Below are 26,579 nucleotides of genomic sequence, written 5' to 3'. Positions count from 1 at the left end.
TGTAAATGGGCACGTGCGGGCTGAGGATGGGGAGGCCGGGGAGGCCTGCGATGTATTCACTGTTGTTTTCCTGTTTTGAGATGATGCTTTCTGATTTATTTCATGCTCATTTTCCGAGGAAGGGAGACACTCTCCTAAGCTTCATCTCCCCCAAATAGGAAGAGACGTTTCAAAGTTGAGTCTGTACAAGAGGGCGATGTTCACACCACGCGGGGGACCCCCTTTGGCTGGCCTGCCTGTGGGGCCTCCCTGTCCCTGGCCACCAGCGCGATCCTCCCTGGAGCCCCAGGAAGAATCAAGTACGTTTCATGCAGGAACAATGTGCTCCGGTTAATTAGTGTATGTTCTGTTCGGTAACGATGTGGTCTATCTAATTACTGCATGTTCTATTTGGTAACAATGTCCCTAATTAATACAAGTTCTATTTAGTAGCCATGTACTCTATTTAATTAATTTCATGTGTTCTGGGTAAAAACATTATGCTTCATTTGACGTATTTCCCCTGTGCACTGACCGTAATGAATTCCAAAACACAGAGGTGCAGCCGGTCGGTTTTGTGGATGTTCAGGGAAGGGGCGGCTCTCCCCCCAGGAAGGTCAGGGAGGGCCTCGGGAGGGGGCCTGGAGCCGGAGCATTTCAGGTGGGGGCGGGTGTGGGTCGAGCTGGGTTGGGGGCCCCGAGACCCGCGTCCATCTCCCTGGTGACCCCTCACCTGCCCAAACCCTCTGGGTTCCACATGGGTCTGTCCTTCTCTGGTCGTGCCTGCCCCCTTGGTCCTTGTTTTGGGGTCCGCACCCCTCCCTGGCCCACACCGCTGACCGCAGGCCCCCAGATTCACTGTCCCCATTCCGTGCATGACTGCCACTGCCCTTTGTTGTCCCCTCCTCCACACAGCCAAGGGCTCTTCTGGAACAGATCTGCCCAGCCTCCTGGGTGTGGTTCCCGCAGTGGTCCTGCTGGGCCACCACACCTGCACTTCCTGGAGCCTCCTCTCTCCTGCCCCGGACATTGTGTCCCCAAGCCTAGCATGTGCCCAGTGCAGGGGGCAGTCCGAAGTGCACCCTGCCGATGGCCAGCTGTGGTCCTTTCTATCCAGGAGCTCCGGGGTGGGGGCCGTGGGACAGACGTGAACTTGACTCCCGTGCAGCATGACAGGATGGAGACAGGTGTGTGTATGGGCCTCGTCTCCCCCCGGGCAGCGTGTGTGGGGTGAGTTGATCCCTGGCAGGCGAGGAAGAAGCCCCTGGGGCGGCTCGCCAGCAGGCCCACTGAGGACAGGAACGCAGGAGGAGCACGGGCTGGGGAGGGGGAGGGCACCCCGGGCCCGGGCTGAGTCCGTCCACTAGACACTTGACCACAAGCACCGGGTCCGGTCTCGTCTCTCCTGGCACCAAGGGCTTTCGGCTGTGAGGCCCCACGTCCGGTCTCGTGACTTCTTGGAAGGCACACAGGGGCCAGTTGAGGACAATCGGCTTTCCTCCTGCAGAAGACGAGGCCGTGGGACTGTGAACAGGACCAGGCAATGTGTGTGGCCGGCCTCGGGCGGTGGCCCAGGGCTCGAGGGGAGGGGCCGAGTCAGGCTTTGGGATCAAATCCCAGCCCCGTCACCCAGTCCTGACTTGCTACCTCCCCTGCTCCAGCCTCAGTCTCCACCTGCAGAATGGGTTCAGGGGGTGGGTGCAGGGGAGCGGGGGAGGGGGGAAACAGCTGTCAGGGGCAGGGTGGGAGCCAGGGAAGCTGACCTGGTGACGTCCACACCAGAGGTGTGTGTCTGAGGGAGGGGCTCATGTGGCCAGGCCTTTCTAGGTCAAGGACAGAATACCCCCCCCGGGAGCTGGGGCAACCGGGCTGCATGGAGTGCTGGGAGGACCAGCAGAGACCACACTGACCGGACGTACAGAAGGATGGGGTGGACAGGGCAGGACAGTGACGGGGCAGTGAGGGGACAGTGAGGGAGGACAGTGATGGGGACAGTGAGGGGGGCAGTGAGGGAGGACAGTGAGGGGGACAGTGAAGGGACAGTGAGGGAGGACAGTGAGGGGGCAGTGAGGGGGACAGTGAAGGGACAGTGAGGTCACAGTGTGAGACAGTGAGGGGACCGTGTGAGACAATGAGGGGGCAGTGAGGGGGACAGTGAAGGGACAGTGAGGGGACAGTGAGGGAGGACAGTGATGGGGACAGTGAGGGGGACAGTGAGGGGGGCAGTGAGGGAGGACAGTGAGGGGGCAGTGAGGCCACAGTGTGAGACAGTGAGGGGACCTTGCAGGACAGTGAGGGGGCAGTGAGGGGGACAGTGAAGGGACAGTGAGGGAGGACAGTGAGGGGGGCAGTGAAGGGACAGTGAGGTCACAGTGTGAGACAGTGAGGGGACCGTGTGGGACAGTGAGGGGGCAGTGAGGGAGGACAGTGATGGGGGACAGTGGCGGGAGATACTGGGGGGGGGACAGTGAGGGGACAGTGGGAGAAGGCAATGGGGTTTCCAGTTAATCCTTGCTGCTCTCAGAGCAGGTGAGGTAGATGTGCCCACCTGGCTCCAGATGGGTGACCCAGAACGCCACATCCTCTCCTCTGGGTTGACCCAGCGCTGCCTGCATCCCAGGGGACAGTAAGGAAGGTGAGCGAGGTGCAGGCCAGTGGGGGGGGGGCGCTGCTGGCAGGAGACCACGCTGGCGGCTCGCCCCCCACCCCCCAGGTAGCAAGTCCCACCGCAGGGAGGAGCAGACCAGTGGGGAGGGGGCAGGCACCCTGCCCCCAGGGGGAGCCACCCACGGGCCTGGCCAGGAACAAGCCTCAGGCCTCCTCTCCGGAGTCCATGTCTGCTGGGGGCGGTGGGGGGTGGGGGAGGGAGGGGGCGTGTCCCCAGAGACCACAGGCTGCGGGCAGTCACTCCCACTGGTGAGCCGTCTGGTGGCCAGCCGGGGAAGGGGGATCAGCACTCAGCCCCTAGAACTACCACCCCCCCCCCGCGGTGTCCCGACTCCCCCGTACTCACTGGCAGGTGACTTCCAGGAGCACAGCAAACCCCGCACTGGTGGCCTTGGGCCTCCTCCCCCGGTGGCATTGGCCATGGGTGTGAGGGTGTGAGCGAGCTCTGGGCCTGCCCAGCTGGGGGTGGGAGGGCTCTGTGCCTCCTTCCCTAGGTCAGTGTTCTTAGTGACTGAGAAGCCGCTTTGTGCAGGAAAGCCCCCCTTTTTAATGACAAGGGAAATTGGAAAATGTCTGCACAGAGCGGGGAGCAGGCGTAGAATGTGACGCCCACAGCCACCGTGTCCCCGCGAGGACCACGGATCGCATCGCCGTCCTTTGGGGTGTGGCTCGGCTTCTGCTTGGATGGCTTTGCATCTGAGGGGGCAGCCGTGGGGTCCCAGAACCCACAGGGCCGGGGACTGCTTGGGGGGGGTCCCGCCAGCTGCCGGGTAGCATCTGTACGATTTTACATTTAGGGGCGAGGGGGACATCCACGGGGGCTGCGGACCCACTGGTGCATGTGCTACGGACTGGGCCCCTCCATGCCAGCCCGGCTCTAACCTCAGGGCAGGACGGGGTTTGGGGTGGCCTGGAGCCAGTGTCTGCTCAAACCCTGAAAGGGACAGTTCTCATAAAGTCCGGGCAGCCCTCTTTTGGGGACAGAGCGACCCTGGAGGCGGGAGACACGTCTACCGTAGAGACCCGCATTGGCGTGAGGGGTCCTCCCGCCGAGGGGTCCCGCCTCCCCCCAGGCCGGGTCTGGGCCCCGGAACAGAACGGAAATGGCCGTGGCTCTCCACGGGGCGGAGGGGGGGGCACCGCAGCCTCCTGCCCACCAGCTCTCCTGTTCTGCCATCGTGGGAGCCAACCGGCCTCTAGCGCCCGCTTGCCACAGAGCCCCGCGGTCCGGCCCCCGCCCGGCTGCTCACTCAGGCGCCCCCCACGTCCCCCCTTGCGCCCCCGGGGCCTCAGCCCGCAGAAGGCAGCCGCCACCACAGCCTGTGGGCGGGCGCTCCTCAGAGGACATGTCTGAGGCTGGGTGACCAGATGCTTTATCGCCCCAAACGGACTCCTAGAGAGAAAGGGGGAGCTATTTATAAGCCTGCTTCGGATCCTCTGTCCCCCCTCCTCTCTCTGCTCCTCCTCTGCATTATCTCTTTCTCTCTCTCAAAAATAAACTAAACATTAAAAAAAACAGGGGCGAGGCACCTGGATGGCTCAGTCGGTTGAGCGTCCGACTTTGGCTCAGGTCATGCTCTCACGTTTCGTGGGTTCGAGCCCCGCGTCGGGCTCTGTGCTGACAACTTGGAGCCTGGAGCCCGCTTCGGATTCTGTGCCTCCCTCTCTCTCTGCCCCTCCCCTGCTTGTGCTCTGTCTCTCTCTGTCTCAAAAACAAACATTAAAAAAAATTAAAAAAAAAATAGGGGTGGCTGGGTGGCTCAGTCGGTTGAGTGTCTGACTCAGTTTCGGCTCAGGTCATGATATCATAGTTCGTGGGGTCGAGGCCTACGTTGATCTCTGTGCTGATGGCGTGGAGTCGGCTTGGGGTTCTCGGTCTTTCTCTCTCTCTCTGCCCCTCCCCCTGCTCCTCCTACTCTCTCTCAGAAATAAAAACAAACATTAAAAAAAAGAAAACACAGATAAAGAATGAAGACCGCGGGTGTGTGCCAGGCGGAGCCGTAGGGGTGCCTGTGATGAACTCGAAGTCAGCTTGACTGGATCCTGGGGCCCCCAGACACGGGCCAAACGTCACTTCCGGCGTGTCAGGCGGGCGTCAGGCTCCACAGGGAGTGGGAACAGTGTCCCAGGGCCACGACCAGACATTCTTGTTTTTTTCTGTTTTTGTGAAGCTTATTTATTTCTTTTGAGAGAGAGCACAGTGGGGGAGGAACAGGCAGAGACGGAGAGAGCCTGACGTGGGGCTCGAACTCGTGAACTGTGAGATCATGACCTGATCTGAAATTAAGAGTCAGACGCTCAACCCACTGAGCCACCCAGGCACCCCTGGCCGGAGGCTCTTGTAAAGCACCTGACTGGTAGAGGGAACTTAATCGATAAGACCCGTCTTCTCAAATCGAGACTCAGTTTCCCTTTCCACTCCTTCTCAGCATGACATTCCCCCACTTCCAGGGGTCCTGAGTGCCCCGAAGGGATGGGCCAGCACGGAAGCAGCTCCCCCGCCCCACCCCTGCTGCATCAGCACCCTCCCTTCTCCCAGGCGTGCTGCCTGCCCGCGTGGACCCGGCACACACGTGCGGAGAAGCAAGACGAAGGCGATGAGAGACCTGCTGCGCCACCCACCTCCCAGGGCGGCTCTCCGCTCCTCCTCCCCGCTCCGGAAGCCTCCACTGGTGGGACTCGGCAGGAGCCTAGAAGGCGAGAAAGCGGGAGGAGGGTGAGGGTGGGGCTTGTTTCCCAGCTTTCTCTGTGTGGAGCCATTCCCCTGGGTCCTGTCTGGCCGCTCCGTCTCTCCCGGTCTCTCTGGGTCGTCCCCACGCTCCCTCAGCCCTGGAGGCGGCACCTGTTCCCCCCACACTGTGGGTCCTGGCTCTGCACTCAGTCTCTGCCTCTCCTACCAACTGGGGCTTTGTTAGACTCGCCTCAAATTTCCTCCCGGGACCGAAACAAATAACCCAAGGCCTAATGAGGAGGAGATCCCAACCAGGAAAACGCGGTGGGGAGGCACGGAGAGGGGAGACAAGTATTTCTGAAGCCACACAAAACAGGTGATACATTCAGAAGAGAGGGAGACGGGAGAAGGGACGGCGCTGCACAGGGTCCAGGACACAAGCGCGTGGAGGGTGGACAGGCAGTGAGTGGCCTGTTTCAAAGGGAAACAAGGCACAAGAGGAGGAGTCAAGGGCAAGCCGGAAGGAGCAGGGGCCCCAGCGCTGGTGAAAGGATGAAAAAGGGACCCTGGCTTAAGCCGGCAGCTGAGACACAGCTGAGACAAGGCAGGGAGGACAGAATCTCAGGAGGCAGGGGGGATACGTGATACGATCGGAAGGGGCTGAGGCCTGTGACTGGGCGGGACACTGCCCATCTGCTCTCCCGCACCTGTCCCTGTACATACAGCAGAGGCAGGCTTGGGTGCTCGTCTCAGTCCACCTGGGTTGCTATGACAAAAATACTACAGACTGGTGAGGGGGACACTTATCAACAACAGAGCTCCTGAGGCTGGAAGTCCAAGATCAAGGCAACGGCAGATTGAGTGTCTGGTGAGAGCTTCGCCGGTTCATAGCCAGCCAGCCGGTGGCGAAGGACGAGGGAGCTCACCGGAGTCTCTTTCGTAAGGCACGAATCCCATTTGTGGGGGCTCCACCCTCATGACCCAATCACCTCCCAGAGGCCTCATCCCCAACACCGCTGCACTGGGGGCGAGGCCGCAACGTGAGTTCCCCGGGTACACAGGCCACGGCAGTGCTGCTGTGGAGACAGTGGGCCCCCAGCGTCTCAGAGCTCCCCATTTCTGGCCCCGTGGCAGCTCTCCTGGTGGCCCACCCGCGTCCACCATGCCGGCTCCACATTCTATAACTCTGTCCAGCTAGGTGGTTTATTTGCAACAAGGGGAAGACGCGTACTGACAATATGCTGTAGGGGAAAATCCCCCTTGCTTAGTTCTCCGATTTTTCCATTCAACAGAGGGACTGGAAGTGTGATGGCTAGTGTATTTGTCGTGATGATTTAATAGACAACCCAGCAGGCTTCGGCCAGGTCTGAGAGCTGGCTGTGTAATTGAAAGCCAGGACCCAACTAGTCAGGAATCCTGCCCTTGATTTTGTTTCCCCACTTAGAGTGTAGGGCAAATGCCCAGGGGACTGTTTCCCCAAAGTACTCTAGCTGGTCATTATGACTACAGAGAAACTAATTTCCAAAGAAACGGTGATTGCTGAGGAAGAAGACAATAGAAGGCAGGGGAGAGGTAACCCTGGAGGGTCTCCTGGGGGACTCAGGCAGGAGGGGAGGGTTGGAGCAGTGCCCCTGGGGACCTCCAGGGCAACCGGGCAAAGCCTGCCTGGCTCTCGCACCTGTGGGAAGGACTAGGGCATGATTGTGCTCCTGGGGGGACAACACACTTCTCATCTGCTCCCCTCCCTTATTTCCGGGTGGAATTCAGTCTAGATGCACATCAAGGTCCTCTGGAGAGGGTGCAGGATCCCAAACTCTGGGCGGGGGCAGGGAGGAAGCGTCCACTCGCCTTCAGGGACCGGGCTGGAGAGGAATCGGGGCCAGAGTGGGGGTCTCGCGAGGGGTGCCCAGGCGGGGGCGCAGTTGGGAACCCGGGCTGGCGGGGGGGATAGGGGGCCCAGGAGACAAGAAGGAACCCTGAGGGGGGAACTCGGGAGTCGGGAGAGGACCCGGGTGGTGGTGGGTCAGGAGGGAACCCAGGCTGGGGGGGGGGGGGGATACGGGGCCCGGGAGACGCGAGGCAACCCGGGCTAGGAAGCGGGGAGTCGGGAGGAGACCCGGGGCAGGGACGCGAGAGGAGACTCGAGCTGGGAGGAACCGGGGCGGGGGAGACGGGAAGGGACTCGGGTGGGCGGGTCGGGAGGGGACTCCTGGCGGGGGCGCAGGAGGGGCCGAGGAGATGGGAGGAGACCTGGGCAGGTGTGTAAGGTGGAGCCCGGGGCGGAGGCGCAGGAAAAGCCCCAGAATGGGAGGGGATCCGGGCTTACAGAAAAGAGAGGACTGGGCGGGGTATCTGGAAGGGTTCCACCGCCGGAGTCTCCGTCCACCTCCGCGCGGGCAGCGGAAGTCTTGTCCCGGCTCCGGGGCTCCGCCCCCCCATATCCGCCGTGCAGGCCCCGCCTCCGGCTGAGGCCCCGCCCCTCATTTCTTTCTACCCTCGTCCCCTGGAAGCCTGGCCGCGCGCCCAGTCTCTCACCCCTGTAGACTCCGCCCCCGTAGGCCCGCCCCGCCCCCGGCGGCTCCGCCCCGTCGCCGAGGCCCCGCCCCACAGGCCAAGCATTCTGGCTCGGTCTTGGACCCGCCCACGTCCTTAGAGACCACGCCTTCCACCCGCCCCGCCCTCGCGCAGACCACGCCCCCCGCCCCCCGCCCACCAGGGCTCCCGCCCCCCGGGCGGGCGGCGGCAGCGGAGCGACCGTTGCGCGCGCGGGCGGAGCGGATCGCGGCCGGCGGAGCGAGCGGCCGGTAGGTTGCGGGCCGGGCGCAGGGTCGCCCCGCCTCCGTTTCTTTCTTCTCTGGGCGCGCGCTCGCGCTCTCCGCGGCCCGGCCGCCGGCCCCGCCCAGCGAGGCCGAGGGTCGAGGGGGCCTGGGGGCGGCCGGCGTCCCGCTCGTCAGGGTCCCCGCGTCCCCGGGCCGCCCGGCCGCCCGCCGTTCTCCTTTTGTTCCTGGGCCCTCCGCCGAGGACTTTGTCGTGGGCCCGGCGCGGGCGGACCCCGCCGGGGCCTGGGTTGTGGGGTCTCCGAGGGGCCGACCGGTTCTTGGCAGGACCCGAGGGTCCCGGTCCGGGGTCGGGGTGGGGGGCGGCGGATGGGCCGAGAACCCGGGCCCGCCGTGCCCACCGCGCTCGCCCAGACCTGGGCCGGAGCCCGGGGGCCCGTGTCTGCGTCCGGTCTGGAGTTTCCTGGTCGCCCCCAGCAGGCGGCTGCATTGTTTGGGTCGAGGTGTCTCCAGGGACCCTAACTCCAGCGATTAACTGTGGCAACGTCAGTGCAGCGGCCGGGCGGGTTTCCCGGTTGTGGGGTGTAGACAGAGCGGCCCAGAGTTGTGGGGTGTAGACAAGAGGGCGGTCCAGAGTTGTGGGGTATAGACAGAGTGGCCCAGAGTTGTGGGGTGTGGACAGAGAGTGCTCCAGAGTTGGGTATAGACAGAGAGTGCTCCAGAGTTGTGGGGTGTGGACAGAGTGATCCAGACTTGTGGGGTGTAGACAGAGTGGCCCAGAGTTGTGGGGTGTGGACAAGAGGGCGGTCCAGAGTTGTGGGGTGTAGAGAGAGAGTGGCCCAGAGTTGTGGGGTGTAGACAGAGCGGTCCAGAGTTGTGGGGTATAGACAGAGGGTGCTCCAGAGTTGTGGGGTGTGGACAGAGTGATCCAGAGTTGTGGGGTGTAGACAGAGTGGCCCAGAGTTGTGGGGTGTGGACAGAGCGGCCCAGAGTTGTGGGGTGTAGAGAGAGAGTGGCCCAGAGTTGTGGGGTGTAGACAGAGCGGTCCAGAGTTGTGGGGTATAGACAGAGTGGCCCAGAGTTGTGGGGTGTGGACAGAGAGTGCTCCAGAGTTGGGTATAGACAGAGAGTGCTCCAGAGTTGTGGGGTGTGGACAGAGTGATCCAGAGTTGTGGGGTGTAGACAGAGTGGCCCAGAGTTGTGGGGTGTGGACAGAGCGGCCCAGAGTTGTGGGGTGTAGACAGAGTGGCCCAGAGTTGTGGGGTGCGGACAGAACAGCCCAGAGTTGTGGGGTGTAGAGAGAGAGTGGCCCAGAGTTGTGGGGTGCAGACAGAGCGGCCCAGAGTTGTGGGGTATAGACAGAGAGTGCTCCAGAGTTGTGGGGTGTGGAGAGAGTGATCCAGAGTTGTGGGGTGTAGACAGAGTGGCCCAGAGTTGTGGGGTGTGGACAGAGCGGCCCAGAGTTGTGGGGTGTAGACAGAGCGACCCAGAGTTGTGGGGTGTTGACAGAGTGGTCCAGAGTTGTGGGGTGTTGACAGAGTGGCCCAGAGTTGTGGGATATAGACAGAGTGGCCCAGAGTTGTGGGGTGTAGACAGAGTGGCCCAGAGTTGTGGGGTATTGACAGAGCGTCCCAGAGTTGTGGGGTGTAGACAGAATCCCCGGAGTTGTGGGGTATAGATGGAGAGCAGCCCCAGACTTGTGGGGTATAGGCAGAGCCCCAGAGTTGTGGGTGTAGATAGGGAGCAGCCTTGGAGTTGTGTGTGGTAGACAGAGCAGTCCAGAGTTGTGGGGTGTGGACAGAGTGGCCCAGAGTTGTGGAGTGCGGACAGAACAGCCCAGAGTTGTGGGGTGTAGAGAGAGAGTGGCCCAGAGTTGTGGGGTGCAGACAGAGCGGCCCAGAGTTGTGGGGTGCAGAGAGCGGCCCAGAGTTGTGGGGTGTAGAGAGAGAGTGCCCCAGAGTTGTGGGGTGTAGACAGAGTGGCCCAGAGTTGTGGGGTGTAGACAGAGCGGTCCAGAGTTGTGGGGTATGGATAGAGCGGCCCAGAGTTGTGGGGTATAGACAGAGAGTGGTCCAGAGTTGTGGGGTATAGACAGAACGGTCCAGAGTTGTGAGGTATAGACAGAGAGTGGTCCAGAGTTGTGGGGTGTGGGCAGAGTGGTCCAGAGTTGTGGGGTGTAGACAGAGTGGCCCAGAGTTGTGGGGTGTAGACAGAGCGGCCCAGAGTTGTGAGGTATAGACAGAGAGTGGTCTAGAGTTGTGGGGTATAGGCAGAGAGTGCTCCAGAGTTGTGGGGTGTGGACAGAGTGATCCAGAGTTGTGGGGTGTAGACAGAGTGGCCCAGAGTTGTGGGGTGCAGACAGAGAGCGGCCCAGAGTTGTGGGGTGTAGAGAGAGAGTGGCCCAGAGTTGTGGGGTGTTGACAGAGCAGTCCAGAGTTGTGGGGTGTGGACAGAGCAGCCCAGAGTTATGGGGTGTAGACAGAGCGACCCAGAGTTGTGGGGTGTTGACAGAGTGGTCCAGAGTTGTGGGGTGTAGACCAAGCGGTCCAGAGTTGTGGAGTGTAGACAGAATCCCCGGAGTTGTGGGGTATAGATGGAGAGCAGCCCTGGAGTTGCGGGGTATAGGCAGAGCCCCAGAGTTGTGGGTGTAGATAGGGAGCAGCCTTGGAGTTGTGTGTTGTAGACAGAGCAGTCCAGAGTTGTGGGGTGTGGACAGAGCGGCCCAGAGTTGTGGGGTGTAGACAGAGTGGCCCAGAGTTGTGAGGTATAGACAGAGAGTGGTCCAGAGTTGTGGGGTATAGACAGAGAGTGGTCCAGAGTTTGGGGTGCGGACAGAGCGGCCCAGAGTTGTGGGGTATAGACAGAGTGGCCCAGAGTTGTGGGGTATAGACAGAGTGGCCCAGAGTTGTAGGGTATAGACAGAGAGTGGTCCAGAGTTGCGGGGTGCGGACAGAATGGCCCAGAGTTGTGGGGTGTAGACAGAGTGGCCCAGAGTTGTGGGGTGTAGACAGAGTGGCCCAGAGTTGTAGGGTATAGACAGAGAGTGGTCCAGAGTTGTGGGGTGTAGAGAGAGAGTGGCCCAGAGTTGTGGGGTGTGGACAGAGTGGCCCAGAGTTGTGGGGTATAGACAGAGAGTGGTCCAGAGTTGGGGGGTGCAGACAGAGTGGCCCAGAGTTGTGGGATGTAGACCGAGCAGTCCAGAGTTGTGGAGTGTAGACAGAATCCCCGGAGTTGTGGGGTATAGATGGAGAGCAGCCCTGGAGTTGGGTGCAGACAGGGGCTTCCGAGTGTGCCTCCTGGCCTGGCACCTGCCCGGCCACTTTCCTGGGATGAGGCCTTGGGCAGGTGACCGCCCACTCGTGCCTCAAGTCCCCTTAGAGGATGGCTCGGGGACATGGCCTGCCAGGAGGCCGCTCTTGGTTATGAGGGGTCTGTCCGAGGCCCTGGGAGCGGCCCGTGTCAGTGATGCCGTGGTCACGGTGTGCTGTGGGAGGGGCCCGTGGGAGGCCGGTGGTCCCGCAGGGGGCCGGCTCCGGAGAGGAGGGGCGCAGCGGAGGGGGCAGCACCCCCACCCTGGCCGTGGGGTGAAGCGCACGGGGAGGGGTCCTGGCGTCTGGAACGGGCAGTGGGGGAGGGGAGGAGGAGTAGAGTGTGGTTAAAGTTTTACTGTGGAAACATAATTGTCACCGTGTGAACTTCATAAAAATGCCACCCCACCCGGTGGGTTTGACGACCAGAGACCGCAGGCACGCAGGGCTCGGCGCGGGACCTGGACTTGAGGGTCGCTCCTCAGGTGGACGGCCCAGTGCTTGGGTGCCCACAGCGAGGGCCCTGGCCGACGGGCAGTGAGGGACGTGGGCACTTCTGGGGCCGTGGGGACCAGCGGGGCGAGGGAGGCCATGGTGGCCAGAGGGAAGGCCGTGGACTTGGGCTGGACGTGTGGGGCGGCCGTGGTGGCTGTGTCGTGGGGTGGGTCGGGGTGAGGAGAGGGGCACCGAGCAGGCCTGCGTGGCAGAGAGAGGGCAGCTGCCGGTGCTGGCAGCCCCAGGGTCAAGGGCAGGCCTCGCTCCCACTTTCTAGAATGAAGGCTGCTGGGAAGGGAGGGCCGGGGAGCAGATGAGGCTGTAGGGCTGGGACTGGGCGCTGGCTGTGGATGCCCGAGGGCGTGAGGGGGGAGGGGCAGGGGGAGGCTGGTTGAGGCTGCCGGAGGCACGTGGGAGGGACAGGAGGGACGGGAGGGATGGGAGGGACAGGCGTGCTGGGGGCCATCCCTCCCACCCTCTCAGGGAAGACGACAGGGGTTCACTTTGCGATTGTGTGGTCTCCTGCCCCCTGCCCTGTCTGTGTCAGAACCAACCGGGCCAGGCAGACAGTGAGGACGCAGGAGAAAACAGGGTGTCGGGGCGGCAGGCGGTGGGTGCAGCAGGTGCCCTGTTACATTTTACCTTTTCTTTGACTTGGCGAAAGTCCTGTAAACATTTCTTTTTCGAATTAGCGCTTGAAAGAGTTTCCTGTGGCTGCTGTAACAAATCACCACAAACTTCGGGGCTTCCGCATAGGAAGCCAGAAGTCCGAGATGGGTGTCACTGGGCCGAAACGGAGTGACACCTCGCTCCGGGAGAGCCCATTCCATCCCCTTTGAGCTTCTGGGGGCCGTCCTCAGTCCTTGGGCCCCGCGTCCCCGGCTCCCCGGCTCTCCGGCTCCCTGCCTTCCTCCCACAAGGGCCCCTGCGATTGCAGACCCGGGGCCTCTCCCACCTCCACGTTGTCACACCTCTAAGTCCCTGCTGCCTGTCGGTGGCGCTCCCAGTCCGGGAACTGGGACCTGAGTCTCGGGACCACTGTCCAGCCCCCCGCCGTGCTCCGCACCTGGTGTCTGGGAGGAGCGCCTTTCATCTCATGCACCTTCTGGGGTGGGGCCGGTGGCCCCGGGCAGAATATCGGCCTCAGGTGACTTGTTCTTACTGCTTGGGGGGGTGGGGGGTGGTCACTGCTCCTTTGACCGTCTGACGAAAACTGGAGTCTCTCCTGAGACGCGCTCTCTGTACACAGACCCATGTGATTTTTACCCGTGATTTCGGCTTCACTCGTTCAAAAGGTCACCTGATCCGTTGGTCCGTGTGCACCGGGCAGAGAGCTCTTGTGTTAGAGCCTTTCCCACAGACAGCAGGTGCTTTGTCCTTTCTGGCCGTCTTCCATCTCCCATCCTGTGGCTTGGCTGTCCCCAACCCTCTAACCATGGTGACCCCCGAGGTATACCCTTCCCCGGCTGTGTTCCTGTTCACACAGTCATTTCTAGATAGACACGCACGCACGCACACAGATGTGCACACACAGACGCACACGCACAGACCTATCCCACCACACAGACACAAGACACCCACACGGATACTGAGAGGTACACACGCACACACAGATCCCCGCAGAGGCACACACGGACACCTTCCCACAGACACAGAGGCACCCCCAGACACGCGCGCACACACACCGTGCTACTCCCCTTTTTCTGCATCTTGCTGTCCCTAAACCTTGGTCGTGATCATCCCTCCAGGACGCTGGGTGAAGGGCCAAGACGACAGATTGTCCGCACCTCCTGCAGTGTCTTCTGAGCTTTCCGTTTTCCCACAGGTGCAGCGGAACCTCGGCTCTCCCAAGGCCCCTCCACCCCTTCCTCTCCCTCCACCTTCCACCACAGTCTAGCTTTTGGTTAAACCTTGACCCTGGGGATGGTTTGTCACCGACCGGCTCAGGACACTGAGTGCGGCAGCTTTCCCACCCGGCCCTGCCACCCGCCTATTCCAGAACTCTCTCCTGCCTTACACCCCCATTGTGGCGATGCCTGCTGTTGGGCGTTTTCTCCTGAGGTCCCGCGTCCTGCCCCAGTCTGTTCTGGTCCCGGGAAGGCCCCTGCACGGCTGTCGCCCCGCGTCCCCTGTGCCACTGTCCCTCTGTGTCGGTCCCCGCACTCTGGACCCCTCTCTCCGCCTGGGCTCACTCCTCGTTTTGCTGAAGGAGGTATTCTGGATAGCTAAGGGACATTACATAGATATTACTCTCGTCTTTGGTTCTGAAAATATCTTTACTCCTCAGTTACTTTTGGTTTAGCTGGGTATAGAATATTGAAAATACTGAAAAATATTTTCTCAGTTTTTAAAAAAAAATTTTTTTTTAATGTTTATTTTTGAGAGAGAGGGAGAGAGAGAGACAGAGTGTGAGCAGGGAAAGGGCAGAGAGAGGGAGACACAGAATCAGAAGCAGGTTCCAGGCTCCGAGCTGTCAGCACAGAGCCCGATGTGGGGCTCAAACCCAGGAACCGCGAGATCGTGACCTCAGCCAAAGTCGGACGCTCAACCGACTGAGCCACCCGGGTGCCCCTATTTTCTCGGTTTTTGAAGACGTTGCTTCGTGGTCTTCCGTCTCCGTCACGGGTGCCGTTCTGATTTCAGTTGTCCCGTCTGGGATCTGGCCCCAGGAAGCTCCGGGGGCTTCCCTTGTTCCCCCTGTGCCCCGAACTAGCCCATGACGGTGCTTGTTCTCAACGCTGTGCCGCTGTGCTGGGCACGGGGTGGGGCCCTTCGGCCTGGGGACTGACTTTTCTGTTACTCCCGTGAGAATTTCCTGCTTTCAATCTTGAGTTCTTTCTGGAACTCCTTGTATCTGGAATTGGGATCTCCTGGCTGACCTGCTAATCCCCTGATCTCTTTTCTCCTCTTGTTGATCTGGGAGATGTTTGTTCAGCTCTTGGGAGATTGTGTCCCATTGTCTCCCAGCCCTCTGTTAGTCCCTTTATCGCCATTATCCTTTTCCGTTTTCAAGAGTTCTGTTTTGGTTTCCCTTTTCTTTTAAAAAAAAAAAAATCTTTTGCTTTATTCAGAGATCTAGGACCTTCTTTTCTGGAAGATAGTAAACATACTTCAAGTTTTTATTGTGGTTTTCTTTTTTCCTTCTCCATTCCTTTTCCTCCCCCCCCCCCCCCCCCCATTTTTCCTAAGACCATAAGACCATCTCTTCCATGAGACCAGGGTTTTTTCCTCAATAGCATTCATGGCTGATCTCAAACACCTAAAACTGCCGGGCGCGTAGAAATATCACGTGGTGTTCACATGTCCTGTGTCATTACTGATGTTGGGTGGGAGGGATTCGGGGGGTTTCCACCAGTTGCTGAGAAAGGTTTTCAACATCTCCCAACACTGACTGGATTTGTCTGTTTCCGCTTTTTGCTCCTTCAGGCTTGGTTCATGTGTGTGAATCTGTTATTAAGTTGGCACACGTTTGTGGTGATGATTCTGCCGATGAATGCGGCTCGAAGTCTCGTATTAAGTCAGCCCTCCGAGCTTCCTCGTGTTTACTGTTTGCACAGCACAACTCTTCCATTCTTTTACGCTCAGCCTGTTTGTGTCCTTGTGTTCAGAGTCAGCTTTTTATAAAGCATACGGTTGAGTCCCGATCGTGTATCCAGTTCGATAGCGTTGGCTTTTGAATGTGAACGTTTTATCCATTTACATTTTTCAGTGTTTAAACATCCCTCCCCCAAATTGAAGAATTTTTTTATTAGCTGATAAATAATAAACACAAATTCCTCCAAAGCAACTTGGGGGTGGGGAATAAATAATATTGGGAATATTCTTTTTTTTTAAGTAGGGTTCACGCCCAGAGCAGAGCCCAACATGAGGCTTGAACTCACGACCCTGAGCTCAAGACCTGAGCTGAGAGCAAGAGTTGGACGCTTAGCCGACAGAGCCACCCAGGCACTCCTATTTGGAATACCCTTAAAATTTTTTTTTTAATTTATTTATTTTGAGAGAGAGAGAGAGAGAAAGAGAGAGAGAAGCCCAAGCAGGCTCTGTGCTGTCAGCTCGAACTCACGAACCGTGAGATCATGGCCTGAGCTGAAATCGAGAGTCAGAGGCTCAACTGACTGAGTCACCCAGGTGCCCCATAATTTTTGTTTTGAAAAAAATTAAGAGGGGGGGCGCCTGGGGGGGCTCAGTCGGTTAAGCGACCGGCTTCAGCTCGGGTCACGATCTCACAGTTCGTGAGTTCGAGCCCCGCGTCGGGCTCTGTGCTGACGGCTTGGAGCCTGGAGCCTGCTTTGGACTCTGTGTCTCCCTCTCCCTCTGTCCCTCCCCGACTTGTGCTCTGTCTCTGTCTCTCAAAAAATAAATAAATGTAAAAAAAAAAAATTAGAACAAAAAGAAATTAAGAGGGAAACACCACTATTTTATTTTATTTTAAAATATTTACTTACACGTCCACCACTGCTGGTGCGCCTCATTCCTTCTTGCAGATTTGTGTCTCCATCTGGTATCATTTCTCTTCCGCTTGAAACGCTTCAGCGTTTCTTGCCTGTTAAGTGACAGATCCTCCTGGTTTTCATTTATCTGAAATGTCTTTGTTTTCCTTCAGTGTTAAAGGATCTCTTTGCCGGATGTCGAATTCCAGGTTGCAGGCGTCTTCTGGCTGCTGCATTTGTATGAAACGCTGTCACAGCCGTGGCGTCCCGTGTGTTAGGTGGCGACGCTGCTTTCCAGCTCTCGTCTTTGTCTTTCAGCGCTTCTGTTTTGTTTCGTGTTTCGAAGTTTATTTATTTATTTTGAGAGGGAGAGAGAATCCCAAGCAGGCCCCGTGCTGTCAGCACCGAGCCCGACACAGGGCTCGAACCCACGAACCGTGAGATCGCGACCCGAGCCAAAACCAAAAGCTGGACGCTTAACTGACGGAGCCCCCGGCACCCCTGTCTCTCGGCACTTGAGCGCGATATGCGTGGGACGGTCTTCTCGGTATTCATCCTGCCCTGGCTTTGTTGAGCCTCTTGGATCTATACGTTTGTAATTTTTCACCAAGTCTGGGGAAAATTCGTTCGTGGTTTCTTCAAGTATTTTTTTCTATCTCATTTATTCTCTCCTTGTGGTGTTCCTATTACATTTATTGTCGGTGCTTGATGTTGTCCCACTGGGCATCAGGCTCTGTCCATTTTAAAAATCATTTTTGTCAGTTTTCATATTGGGTAGTTTCTATTAATCGGTCTTCAAGTTAACTCACCCCGCCTTCTGCCTCCAGTTTGTTCTTAATTCCATTTGATGAGTTTCCACATTTCAGTTACTGCAGTTTTTATTTCTAGAATTTCCACTTGCTTTAAAAAACAATTTTTTTTTTTTAATTTTAAAGTGAGCTTTACACCCAGTGCGGGGCTTGAACTCGTGACCCTGAGATCAAGCCGCATGCTGTACTGACTAAGCCAGCCTGGTGCCTACTTTTATTTATAGTTTCTGTCTCTCTACTGCGATATGTCATCTGTTTATTGTGATCATATTTTGCATTAAAGTTTTCACTTTATATCAGCTGCCTTAAGGTCTTATCTGCTAATTTCAACCCCTGGGTTTCTCAGGATCAATTTCTGTGGACTCGTTTTTCTCTTGACTGTGGGTCACATCTTCCCGTTTCTGTGAACATCGGGTAATCCTTGATCATGTGCTGAGCGTTGTGGACGGTCCACTGTGGTGATTCTCGTTTCTGGAGAGTTTTGTGTTTTGTTCCGGAAGTTAATTTGTCTTGACTCAAACTGAGATCTCCGCTCTCGTCTCTGCCTCGCGCACTCGGCCTACCAGCTCCTCGCTTCTGCTCCTTGGGGCAGCTCAGGGGCTGGCCGAGGGCCTGGGCCGAGTTTACAGACCCACCTCAGGGCTATCTGTCCTCCAGGCTGCTTCCTTTCTGAGCCATTGAGGTGTCCCCCTCACTTCCAGCCGTGCCCAAACTCTGTTCTCGGCCTTGAAGCTAGGAGGCTTGCTGCCTTCCACCAGAGTTCCAGCCGTCTGTACGAACGCGTGTCTTACCCAGGGCAACCCGTTCTTTTAGGGGATGACCCCTCTGCTTTCCACCTGCTTTTCACGTTCTCAGGTGCCTTCAGATGGTTGGCTTTCGTATCTTGTAACCGGCCGGAACTTGATTTAGCAGCATAGGAGAACGCGTGAGGCTCTTTGCTTCACTGCTAGACCTCCTTGTGCTTTGCTAAGTAGCCAAGCATCGATCTTTGGGTTTACTTGTTTCTCGTCAGGAGAATCCAGGAATCGGGGAGTGAGCGCCTCTAGTCTAAAAGCTTTTCCTTAACAAACCCAGGATATCGTAAAGCCCAGGGCTGGCTCTTCTCTGACCTCTCAGGCTGGCGACCCCGGGGCCCGGCTTGAGTTGCCTGGGCGTGGGGCTCCGTCTGAGGCCGGAGAGGAAGGACGCAGACCACTGGCTCAGGCACCGTGTCCTCCACCCCACCAGTCAGACCTGGGGCAAAATGCTTTCCGTGCGCGGTTTCTGTCAGAAGGTAAGGTGAAGGATGGGGCCTCTGTGAGGATTAGCTAGGATAGCGTGTGTGTGTCTCACATGGGGGACTTTTGTCGGTGACTGTTAGTGACGTCACATCTGGGCTTGCGGTGTCGTTGTCTGAGTGGATGTGCCCCGGAGGTGCCCAGGTGGGAGGCTCAGACCTTGTGGAGCACATCTTTTTTTTTTTTCTTAATGTTCATTTATTTTTGAGAGAGAGAGAGAGCACGAGCGGGGGGCGGGGTGGGGTGCAGAGAGAGGGGAACAGAAGATCCGAAGTGGGCTCTGAGCTGACAGCAGAGAGCCCAATGCGGGGCTCGAACTCGCGAACCATGAGATCGTGCCCTGAACCGAAATCAAGAGTCGGACGCTTCACTGACTGAGCTACCAGGCGCCCCTGTGGCTCCTCTCTGAACGCGGTCAGAGGAGCTGAGCCCAGGACACATGTTCCCCGGGAGGTACTGGGCAGGTGCCCAGACCACCAGCTCCCCAGAGCCCCGCGTCCCTAGTTGCCTGGAGTCCAGCCAGATTCTGTGTCCAGCCAGATTCAGAGTCACAGCCGGTTCTGTGGGGTTCAGCATTCAGCAGCCCGTCGGCTTCCTCGCTGAGAGGCCGGGGCGGCCGGGGCCCAGGGGGAGGAGGGCTCCCTGCGCCCGTCTGTCGTGGTAGTTTCCTGCGGCTGTGGTAACAAAGCCCCACAAACCGGGGGGGCTCCAAGTAGCAGGAATTTGTTCTCTTGCCGTTCTGGGGGCCAGAAGTCCGAATTCAGGTAGTGGCAGGGCTGTGCTCCCTTCGGGGCTCTTCTGGGGGCCGCTGGTGGTCATGGGCTGTGGCCGCACCGCCCCGTCTCTGCCTCCGTGTTCACGTGACCTCTCCCCTGCCTGCGTCGGACCTCCCCTCCGCCTCCCTCTCATAAGGACACTTGGGATGGCGTACGGGGCCCGCCCAGATCATCCAGAAGCATCTCCTGTCTCAGAATCCTTAACGTAAGCCCGCCCGCAAAGACCCTGTTTCCAAAGGGGGTCGTTTCCAAGTTCTGCGGATTAGGGCCTGACGTCTTTGGGGCCACCATCAGCCCACGACGCCCTGCCAGGACCTGGGAGGTGAGGAGCCAGGTGGGGTCGCCAGGGGGCGGGGCCTCCTGCCCGCGGGACCCCCTCTGGTCACCCCTCCTCCATTGCTTCCAAATGGGGTTCTGCCCTCAGCCTCCCCGTGGGCGGGACCGAGCCTTCCCCACGCTGACGTGGGCACCGGGACCGGGCGTGTTTGTGGCCTGTCCTGTCTTCCTGGGAGCGACAGAGAAAGATGTGGAGAGCAGAAGGATTTCTGGCAGCCCTGCCTGTTCCTCCAGATTCCTGAAGGGAATGGCCACGACTGTACGTGGGCAGGAGAATGTCACGTGGGGGACCTGACATAAGGCCCATTTGTTGACGAGGAAAATCGTTCTCAGCCTTTCGTAGGTGTTCAGGGGTGAGGCAAGGAGGCAGGCGAGGGCAGGGGATTGACTGAGGGGGCCGGCGGGCAAGCGGACGCAGGGTTGGCTCGTCCCCTTCTGTCCTTGGCCTGCCGCTGTCCACTCTGCCCAAGGAAGCGGCTGTGAGGGGTCGGGAGAGGTGCGAAGGTGGGGGGTGGGGCGAGGGGGGAGGGTGAAGGGGGCGGGAACGGAGGTGACAGTCGGGGTGCAGGTAATGGGAGACGGCCGGGCTCCAGCAGAGAGGAGCCAAGGGCTACTGAGTCACCATGAGGGCCTCCGCCTCCTCCGTCCCTTCGGCTAGATTTGTCAGACAAAACACCGTGCGGTATTTGGGACATATTTAGACTAAAAAGTTACTCATTTTTTACCTGAAATTCGCATCTCACCGGGTGTCCTGTATGTTTAACTCGCTAAAGCCAATGACTCCGTAGTCCCGCTGTGCCCGGGTTGAAAAACCACAAACAATAAATATTGAGTAGAGATAAGAAAGGGAAGCCAGGGGGCACCTGGGTGGCTCAGGTCACGATCTCGTGGTTTGTGGGTTTGAGCCCCGTGTCAGGCTCTGTGCTAACAGCCTGGAGCCTCCTTTGAATTCTTTTTTTTTTTTTTTTTTAATTTTTTTTTTTTTGATGTTTATTTTTTTCTGAGTGGGGTAGGGTCAGAGAGAGAGGGAGACACAGAATCCGTAGCAGGCTCCAGGCTCCGAGATGTCAACACAGAACCCGATGTGGGGCTCGAACTCACATACCACGAGATCATGACCTGAGCCAAAGTCAGACGCTCAACTGACTGAGCCACCCAGGCGCCCCAAGCCTGCTTTGGATTCTGTGTCTCCCCCCTCTCTGCCCCTCCCCCGCTCATGCTCTCTCTCTCCTTCAAAAAATCAAAAAATGTTAAAAATAAATAAGTAAATACATAAATATTTAAAAAAAGAAAGTCAATTAACAACAGGAAGGGAAAATCGAGATGGCTTAGCCCCCATATTTCAAGATATTGAGCTAGAATTTGTTTCTGGAATGGAGAATAGCCCCCCAGCCCCATCAGCTACAGATCCTGGAGGGTCGCAGTTCCTGCTTGGCCTGCTTCTGACTCTCGGCAGTGGCCGGGCAGGTGCCCAGAGCAAGCCGGGCTCCCGGGAGGTCTGCCCGCTGGCTGCGGGGGTAGGTTGGCCTCAGTCTGCCCTTTGGGTCCTGCTGGGTCCTGGCCGTGGGGGCTGGGCGGGGGTGGGCTGCGGCTTCCGGTCCTCCTCTGAGCTCCTGGTCGGCGTGGTACTTCCGCTCCGTTAGGACTTCTGAAGTTCACGGCCTCGGTGTGTCCTCCCCTCTGGCAGGTGGACCCTGAGTGGATCCGGATCCTGCCTGGCCCCGCGTTCCCCTGCTCGCAGATGGGTCCCGATGCCCACACATGCTCTGAGTGTGGGTGCCGCTCCCTCAGAAGGACGTCGGAATTGACATAGTGCCACCCCTGGGCTGACAGCAGACGCGGCTGGCGTGTGGGGCCCGCCGGTCCGTCCGCAGGACAGTTGGGGCGTCGGTGGGCATTGGAGGAGTTAGTGGGGTCCGAGCTGAGCCGGGGAGCGGTGAAGGATGGGGAGGAGTGAATTCTCCGAAGGAGTCGGGCCGTGTGGTCTCCCGTGCGTCCCCCTGACCTTCCGTGGGTGGCCGTGCCGTCCGCCAGCAGCGGCTGGCACCGGGAGGGAGGCGGGCCGTCACTGTCACTGTTGGGAACGGTCTTCCTGTGCCGCCGAAGGAGCCGGTCCGCAGCCGCCAAACGAATGAACGCTCCCACGGGTGAGGCAGGCGCGGGACGGTCCTGAGGCGGTGACCACAGGCCTGCCCGCCAGGCACACTGCGGTTTGGGCCGGCCTCGGCAGGCAGGCTGGGTCCCCAGAGAAGCGGGCCGGCGTTACTGGTTGGAGATGAGCCCGAGGGAAGGTGCGGGCAGGTGGAGGCCGGCCTGGTGGCTTCAGGGCAGGTGCCGAGTGAGCGGGAGAAGGCGCGGGGCTGAGCTCTGCCCCGGAGGCCGGGTGACGGCGGGCTGCTGCGGGGCGCTGGGGGTCTGGCTCGCCTCCCTTCTGCCCAGCTTCCTTCCGTAATCGAGGTCTTTCTTAAACTCCTTCTTGTGTGGAAAACGTCCTTCATGTGACGTGAATCAAGGAAGTCACGTCGCGGCGCCCCCGCCTCAGTAGCTTTGTGCCGTCCAGCACGGCGGAGGGAGTGCAGCACGACAGGGGAGAGCCCGCGGGGCAGGCCAGTGGCCGGGCCCCTGCGTGTGCTCGGGGGACGCTGGTTGTGGATGTGGACGCCCATGCCTCGTGTCGTCCCAGGCTGCAGACTGCCCCACCCCCGAGCCCCTGTGAGCCCGGCATGACAGGGCGCACTGCCCTACTGGTCGAGGTCTCACGTGCTGATTTCTCTTTGAGATGAGAGGGCATGTGACGTTTGCTCCTCTTGATGGCTTCGCCCACAGATTTTGCTTGATGTAAACTTTAGGTCCCAAAAGATTAAAATCCCTCAGGAGATATATGAGTGTTTTTGAACCAGTAAAATAGACCTTTGTAATTTATTTTTTTTATTTTTTAATTTTTTTTTTCAACGTTTATTTATTTTTGGGACAGAGAGAGAGCATGAATGGGGGAGGGGCAGAGAGAGAGGGAGACACAGAATCGGAAACAGGCTCCAGGCTCCGAGCCATCAGCCCAGAGCCCGACGCGGGGCTCGAACTCACAGACTGCGAGATCGTGACCTGGCTGAAGTCGGAACGCTTAACCGCCTGCCACCCAGGCGCCCCGGGACCTTTGTAATTTAAATGATAGTCTTTCTGCCGAATGTAGACTTTGTCCTCCTCACGCTAGGAAAAGGGCCAGTGCTGGGTTAGAACTGCTGCTGGGAGCCGGCCGGGGCCTGTAGGTGGGACACCGGGAGCCGGCCGGGGACACCTGTGCCGCCGGGCACCATCCTGTCCCCGCAGGCCCTTGTGTGTCTGTAGGGCTTTGGGCACTTGCAGTGGTCGCGGGCCTCCCTGTGCGGCCACCAAGCCATGACTGGGGCCTGTGACTAGGACTGGGGAGCAGGGGCCGAGGGGGGCTCAGCCGTCCCCCCACCCCCACCCGCACCACCGCCCACTCAGAGCCACGAAAGTTCTCCTGAAGGAGGAGGCTGGGGAAGTTTCCGGCTAGTGTTTCAAGCTTTCTTTATGTAGTCAGTATGACATTAGCGTAACTCTTTCTTCAACTCCATGGTATTTTCGGTGTTTTCGGAATTCCTAATGCTATTAGGCTGCGGGTAGTAACTGTACGTACGTTTTTCTGATGTGTTCCGAGAGATGAGACCTTCAAGTTGCCAGTGTTGAAGCTCTTCTCTCTTTTTCTTATTTCTTTCTCCTCTTTCCTGACTGCTTATAATCGCCCTGTTTCCTGATCCGAGAGCTGCTTTGCTGTTGGAGTGAGTTCTGGTCTCCCCTGCTGATCCCCGCGGGAGTGGGGGGGGGGGCCAGGGGGAGCTGCTTAGCGAGGGGCAGGCTCTTCCTGGGGAGTGGGGAGCCCCGCCAGGAGGGCAGACAAGTCGCGCTCTCAGATCTGAGGTCCCTGCGGCTTCGCCTCTTGGTTTCTTTGGACGTCAAGTGCTAAAACCTCAGGAACCGGCATTCAAAAAAGCCCCACGCACAAAGGCTGCGTAATCACAAAATGCCGAGCTGGGGCATTTTCTGTATTGTGCTCTTCTGTTCAGCCTTCTATAAATCAGTCAACAAGCACACACGCTAATCATCCGCGTGGCTGCTCAGCTGCCCCCCAGGCTGGATTGGCGTCACATTGGGGGACGAGGCCACCGAGGAACCGAGATAGACTCTTTGAGGGCCAGGTAAATAATTTTGTGGGTAGAAAACCCTCAAGGGAGGTCAGCGTCTCACGCGCTGACAGTGAAGCGAGAGGCGGCCGGGGGCGTGCCGACGGGCCCAAGCGCAATTAGCCGAGTGTGTTCAGTCAAGACTGGGCAGCCTCGCTTTCCTCGCTGGCGCGACCTGCGAGGTCCCAGCGGGGAGGTGGTCACCCGGTGGCCCTTTCCCTCAGCCAGCGTGTTCCGCTCGGTCGTCCGTTTCTCTCAGGTGTGCGTGGTACGATTTCCTGACTCAGCACATCACAGATCAGGTTTGAGGGAACGTGTTTCGGAGCGTTAAGCACGCGTTGCTGCCTATAAACAAACGCAGGGCTGCTCTGTGTTGATAGTAGGAGCAAGAGCAAGTCAAGTGAAATCGTTCATGGTTTTGCTCGTCACCGCTGCTGCGTAACAGATAGTCCCTGGCACGTGGCGGCAGAGGACGACCCGTGTTTCTCACCTCGCGGCTTCTCTGGTCGGGACCGTGAGGCTCAGTTGGGTCCTTTGTCCCAGGGCTGTGCCCGCGGTGGTGGCCAGGCTGCGGGGGGGGGACGGTCTGCATCCAGGCTCGGCTCTCGTGGGGGCGGCGGCCCCGGAAGATGTGACGCAGCTGCCGGCAGGCCTCGTGACCTCGCTGGCTGGTGGCCTGAGACATCGTTTTTGCCCCGGGGGCTGTTTCTTAGGGCAGCTCACGACCCGGCAGCTGACTTCCTTCGGCGTGAGCGAGGGAAAGCTGAGGAAGACAAAAACCAGTGTCTGTAGTGCTCTAGGAAGTGACCTCTCCTCCCTTCTGCCCTGTTTACTAGGGGTGAGGCACCAAGTTCGGGCCGGATCCCAGGGGGAGGGGCTGCCGAGGGCAGGACGACTAGGAGGGTGCCATCGACTTGTATCACAAATACAGAGAGGCGGCAGTGGGCTCTATCACTGTCCAGCCTCCGGCCCCAGTGAGCCCCGTCCCTCCCACATGCAGAACACTCCGCCCGAGACCCTCCCACGGCAGCGTCGGCTCCAAGTCCGGAGTCCTGCCACGTAGATGGACTCCAGGCGTGGGTCGGCGGCCCGGATGTCGCTCCCGGGCACAGCCCCCCGAGCGCACCTGCTCCCCATCCTGACCTGGGGAGGCCGCTCTCAGCCCCTCCTACAGCGGAGCGTGGGACAGCCGCTGCAGACACACCTGCTGCGGACGAGGGCGTGCGAGGGCACGAGGGGTCCTCGGTGCATCAGTGCTGCCTGGCAGGTGTGGAGGTGCCCGGCTGGGTCCCCGGTATTTGTGGAACGGATGCGGACAGGCACCAGCTTGCTCCTTTGTATCAGCAGAGCCGTTGTAGAGCCTCGGGTGTTTAGGGGAAAGCACACAGATTGTACACACAGAAGGTACTAGCCGTTTTAGAAGAATGTCCTTCTTTCGCCCCCGGGTCCAAGATGTCTTTTAGGGAGGGCACGGGAAATCTCCCTTGCCCGGTCCGTGGGGGGCGCGAGCCCACCCCTCTAGGACGTCCGGGGGCTTGTCGACGACGCACTGCTGGTGTCTCTCGGGTTCTTCGTGTCAGGGCCGCGCCGTGGACACTGGTGGGGTCCCCTGGGAGCATCGCCGCACCCGGCTGGCCGGCTCGGGTGAGTTCGGTCTGCGCCTCTGCTGACGCGGACGTGGGGGCAGCGGCCGGACCCCCCCCAAGGCAGCCCCGCGCCGGCTCGAGCTTGCGCCACGGGTGAATAAAAAGAAACGCACCCGGCGAGTCCAACAAACGGTACGAACGGGAGGCTGCTCCCAGACAAGGGACACGCAGTTCATCGTGACCGCCGTCGCCACGGGCAGACTCACACACAGAATGCCTCGTTCGGCGCCTCCCTTGCCGTTCGTTGACCGTCGCGCTCACAGACATGTTGGGACGGGCTGCTTTTCCCGGCCACCCTTCCCTTGTGGAGCTGCCACAGGTTTGAAGTCTCGGGGACGGGTTTACGGCTCGGCTGCTCGCACGAGTACTGGAGGGGGCGGCCGCACGTGGGGAGCGTGGCCAGGCCGCGGGCGCCCTGTGGACACCGCGTGGGGACACGGCCGCCGTGACCCTGCCGCGACACCACTCCCGGGCCTGCCGGTCAGCCGCCTTCTCCCCGCTCGCGTGTTTGCTCTTCCGCGTGCCTGTGGGGAGCTGCAGAAGCTCCCTGGGCTCCGCCGTCCTCCGGTGCTTTCTGGCAGGTTCTGTTCCTTCATACAAGACCTGTCTTCTCTCTCTGACAGTTTTTATTTTATTTTATTATTATTTTTTTAACGTTTATTCATTTTTTGAGAGACAGAGTGAGACACAGAGTATGAGCGAGGGAGGGGCAGACAGCGAGGGACACACAGAATCCGAAGCGGGCTCCAGGCTCTGAGCTGTCAGCACAGAGCCCGACGCGGGGCTCCAACTCCTAAATCGCGAGATCGTGACCTGAGCCGAAGTCGGACGCTCAACCGACTGAGCCCCCCAGGCGCCCCTCTCTGAAAGTTTGATGGGTCTCATTTCACTTACCCTGCGCAGCATTTGGTGGCCACTTTGTTTGAAGGTTCCCGTTTGTCTGTAGCTCGGGAAAAGAGTCCATTAATTTTTGGACCAAGTAAGCAGCCAGGTTTTATTGGGTAAACATTGACTACCACTAATGAATTTAGTCAGTCTGTCCACCCACCCACCCACCCACCCATCCATCTGTCCACCCCTCCCTCCCTCCCCATCCATCTGTCCTTCTCTCCATCCTCCATCTGTCCATCCATCCATCCACCCATCCATCCATCTCTCCATCTATCCCCCCCAATCCCTCCGTCCACCCATCACTTCCATGCCCCC

General features: G+C 59.1%; 2 protein-coding genes across 13 annotated transcripts in view; one reads left to right on the top strand and one right to left on the bottom strand.

The window, feature by feature from the left end:
- Positions 1-424: 424 nt before the first annotated feature.
- Positions 425-13,059, bottom strand: LOC111560213 (translation initiation factor IF-2-like). Of its 8 annotated transcripts, none has more exons than XM_045056954.1 (4): positions 12,964-13,059; positions 5,269-5,336; positions 2,528-2,588; positions 425-1,480 (listed from the first exon to the last, which is right to left on the bottom strand). In XM_045056954.1, the coding sequence occupies exons 1-4, from the start codon at positions 12,988-12,990 to the stop codon at positions 1,343-1,345; spliced, it is 294 nt and encodes a 97-aa protein (XP_044912889.1). In that variant the 5' UTR covers positions 12,991-13,059; the 3' UTR covers positions 425-1,342. The 8 variants fall into 8 exon arrangements, 7 of the variants coding, with proteins under 7 accessions (XP_044912889.1, XP_044912884.1, XP_044912887.1 ...); XM_045056949.1 differs by lacking the exon at positions 12,964-13,059 and adding an exon at positions 7,644-7,846 and having other exon boundaries at positions 425-1,503; XM_045056952.1 differs by lacking the exon at positions 2,528-2,588 and having other exon boundaries at positions 425-1,503.
- Positions 8,061-26,579, top strand: part of RGS12 (regulator of G protein signaling 12) — a 120,133-nt gene continuing 101,614 nt past the window's right edge. For 2 of the 5 annotated variants that reach the window (XM_045056893.1, XM_045056894.1), the window contains exon 1: positions 12,350-13,044. The gene's annotated coding sequence lies outside the window, so the exon portion shown is untranslated. Of the gene's footprint in view, positions 8,122-12,349; positions 13,045-18,709; positions 19,512-26,579 lie in introns of those variants that run through there. The other 3 variants (XM_023253348.2, XM_045056891.1, XM_045056892.1) reach the window with 3 other exon arrangements.

This window comes from Felis catus, chromosome B1, assembly GCF_018350175.1.
Source record: "Felis catus isolate Fca126 chromosome B1, F.catus_Fca126_mat1.0, whole genome shotgun sequence".
Classification (NCBI taxonomy): Eukaryota; Metazoa; Chordata; class Mammalia; order Carnivora; family Felidae; genus Felis; species Felis catus.
Note: the sequence above shows the minus strand (reverse complement) of the source record. Positions and strands in the feature narration are given on the sequence as shown.

Coding starts and splice junctions, on each gene's coding strand:
- LOC111560213 (XM_045056948.1), bottom strand. CDS start 12,990: ATGAAAGGCGCTCCTCCCAGACACCAG. Junction 5,337..12,963: donor GCGCTCCTCCCAGACACCAG/GTGCGGAGCACG, acceptor CTCGCCTTCTAG/GCTCCTGCCGAGTCCCACCA. Junction 1,481..5,268: donor GCGGAGAGCCGCCCTGGGAG/GTGGGTGGCGCA, acceptor CGTCTTCTGCAG/GAGGAAAGCCGATTGTCCTC.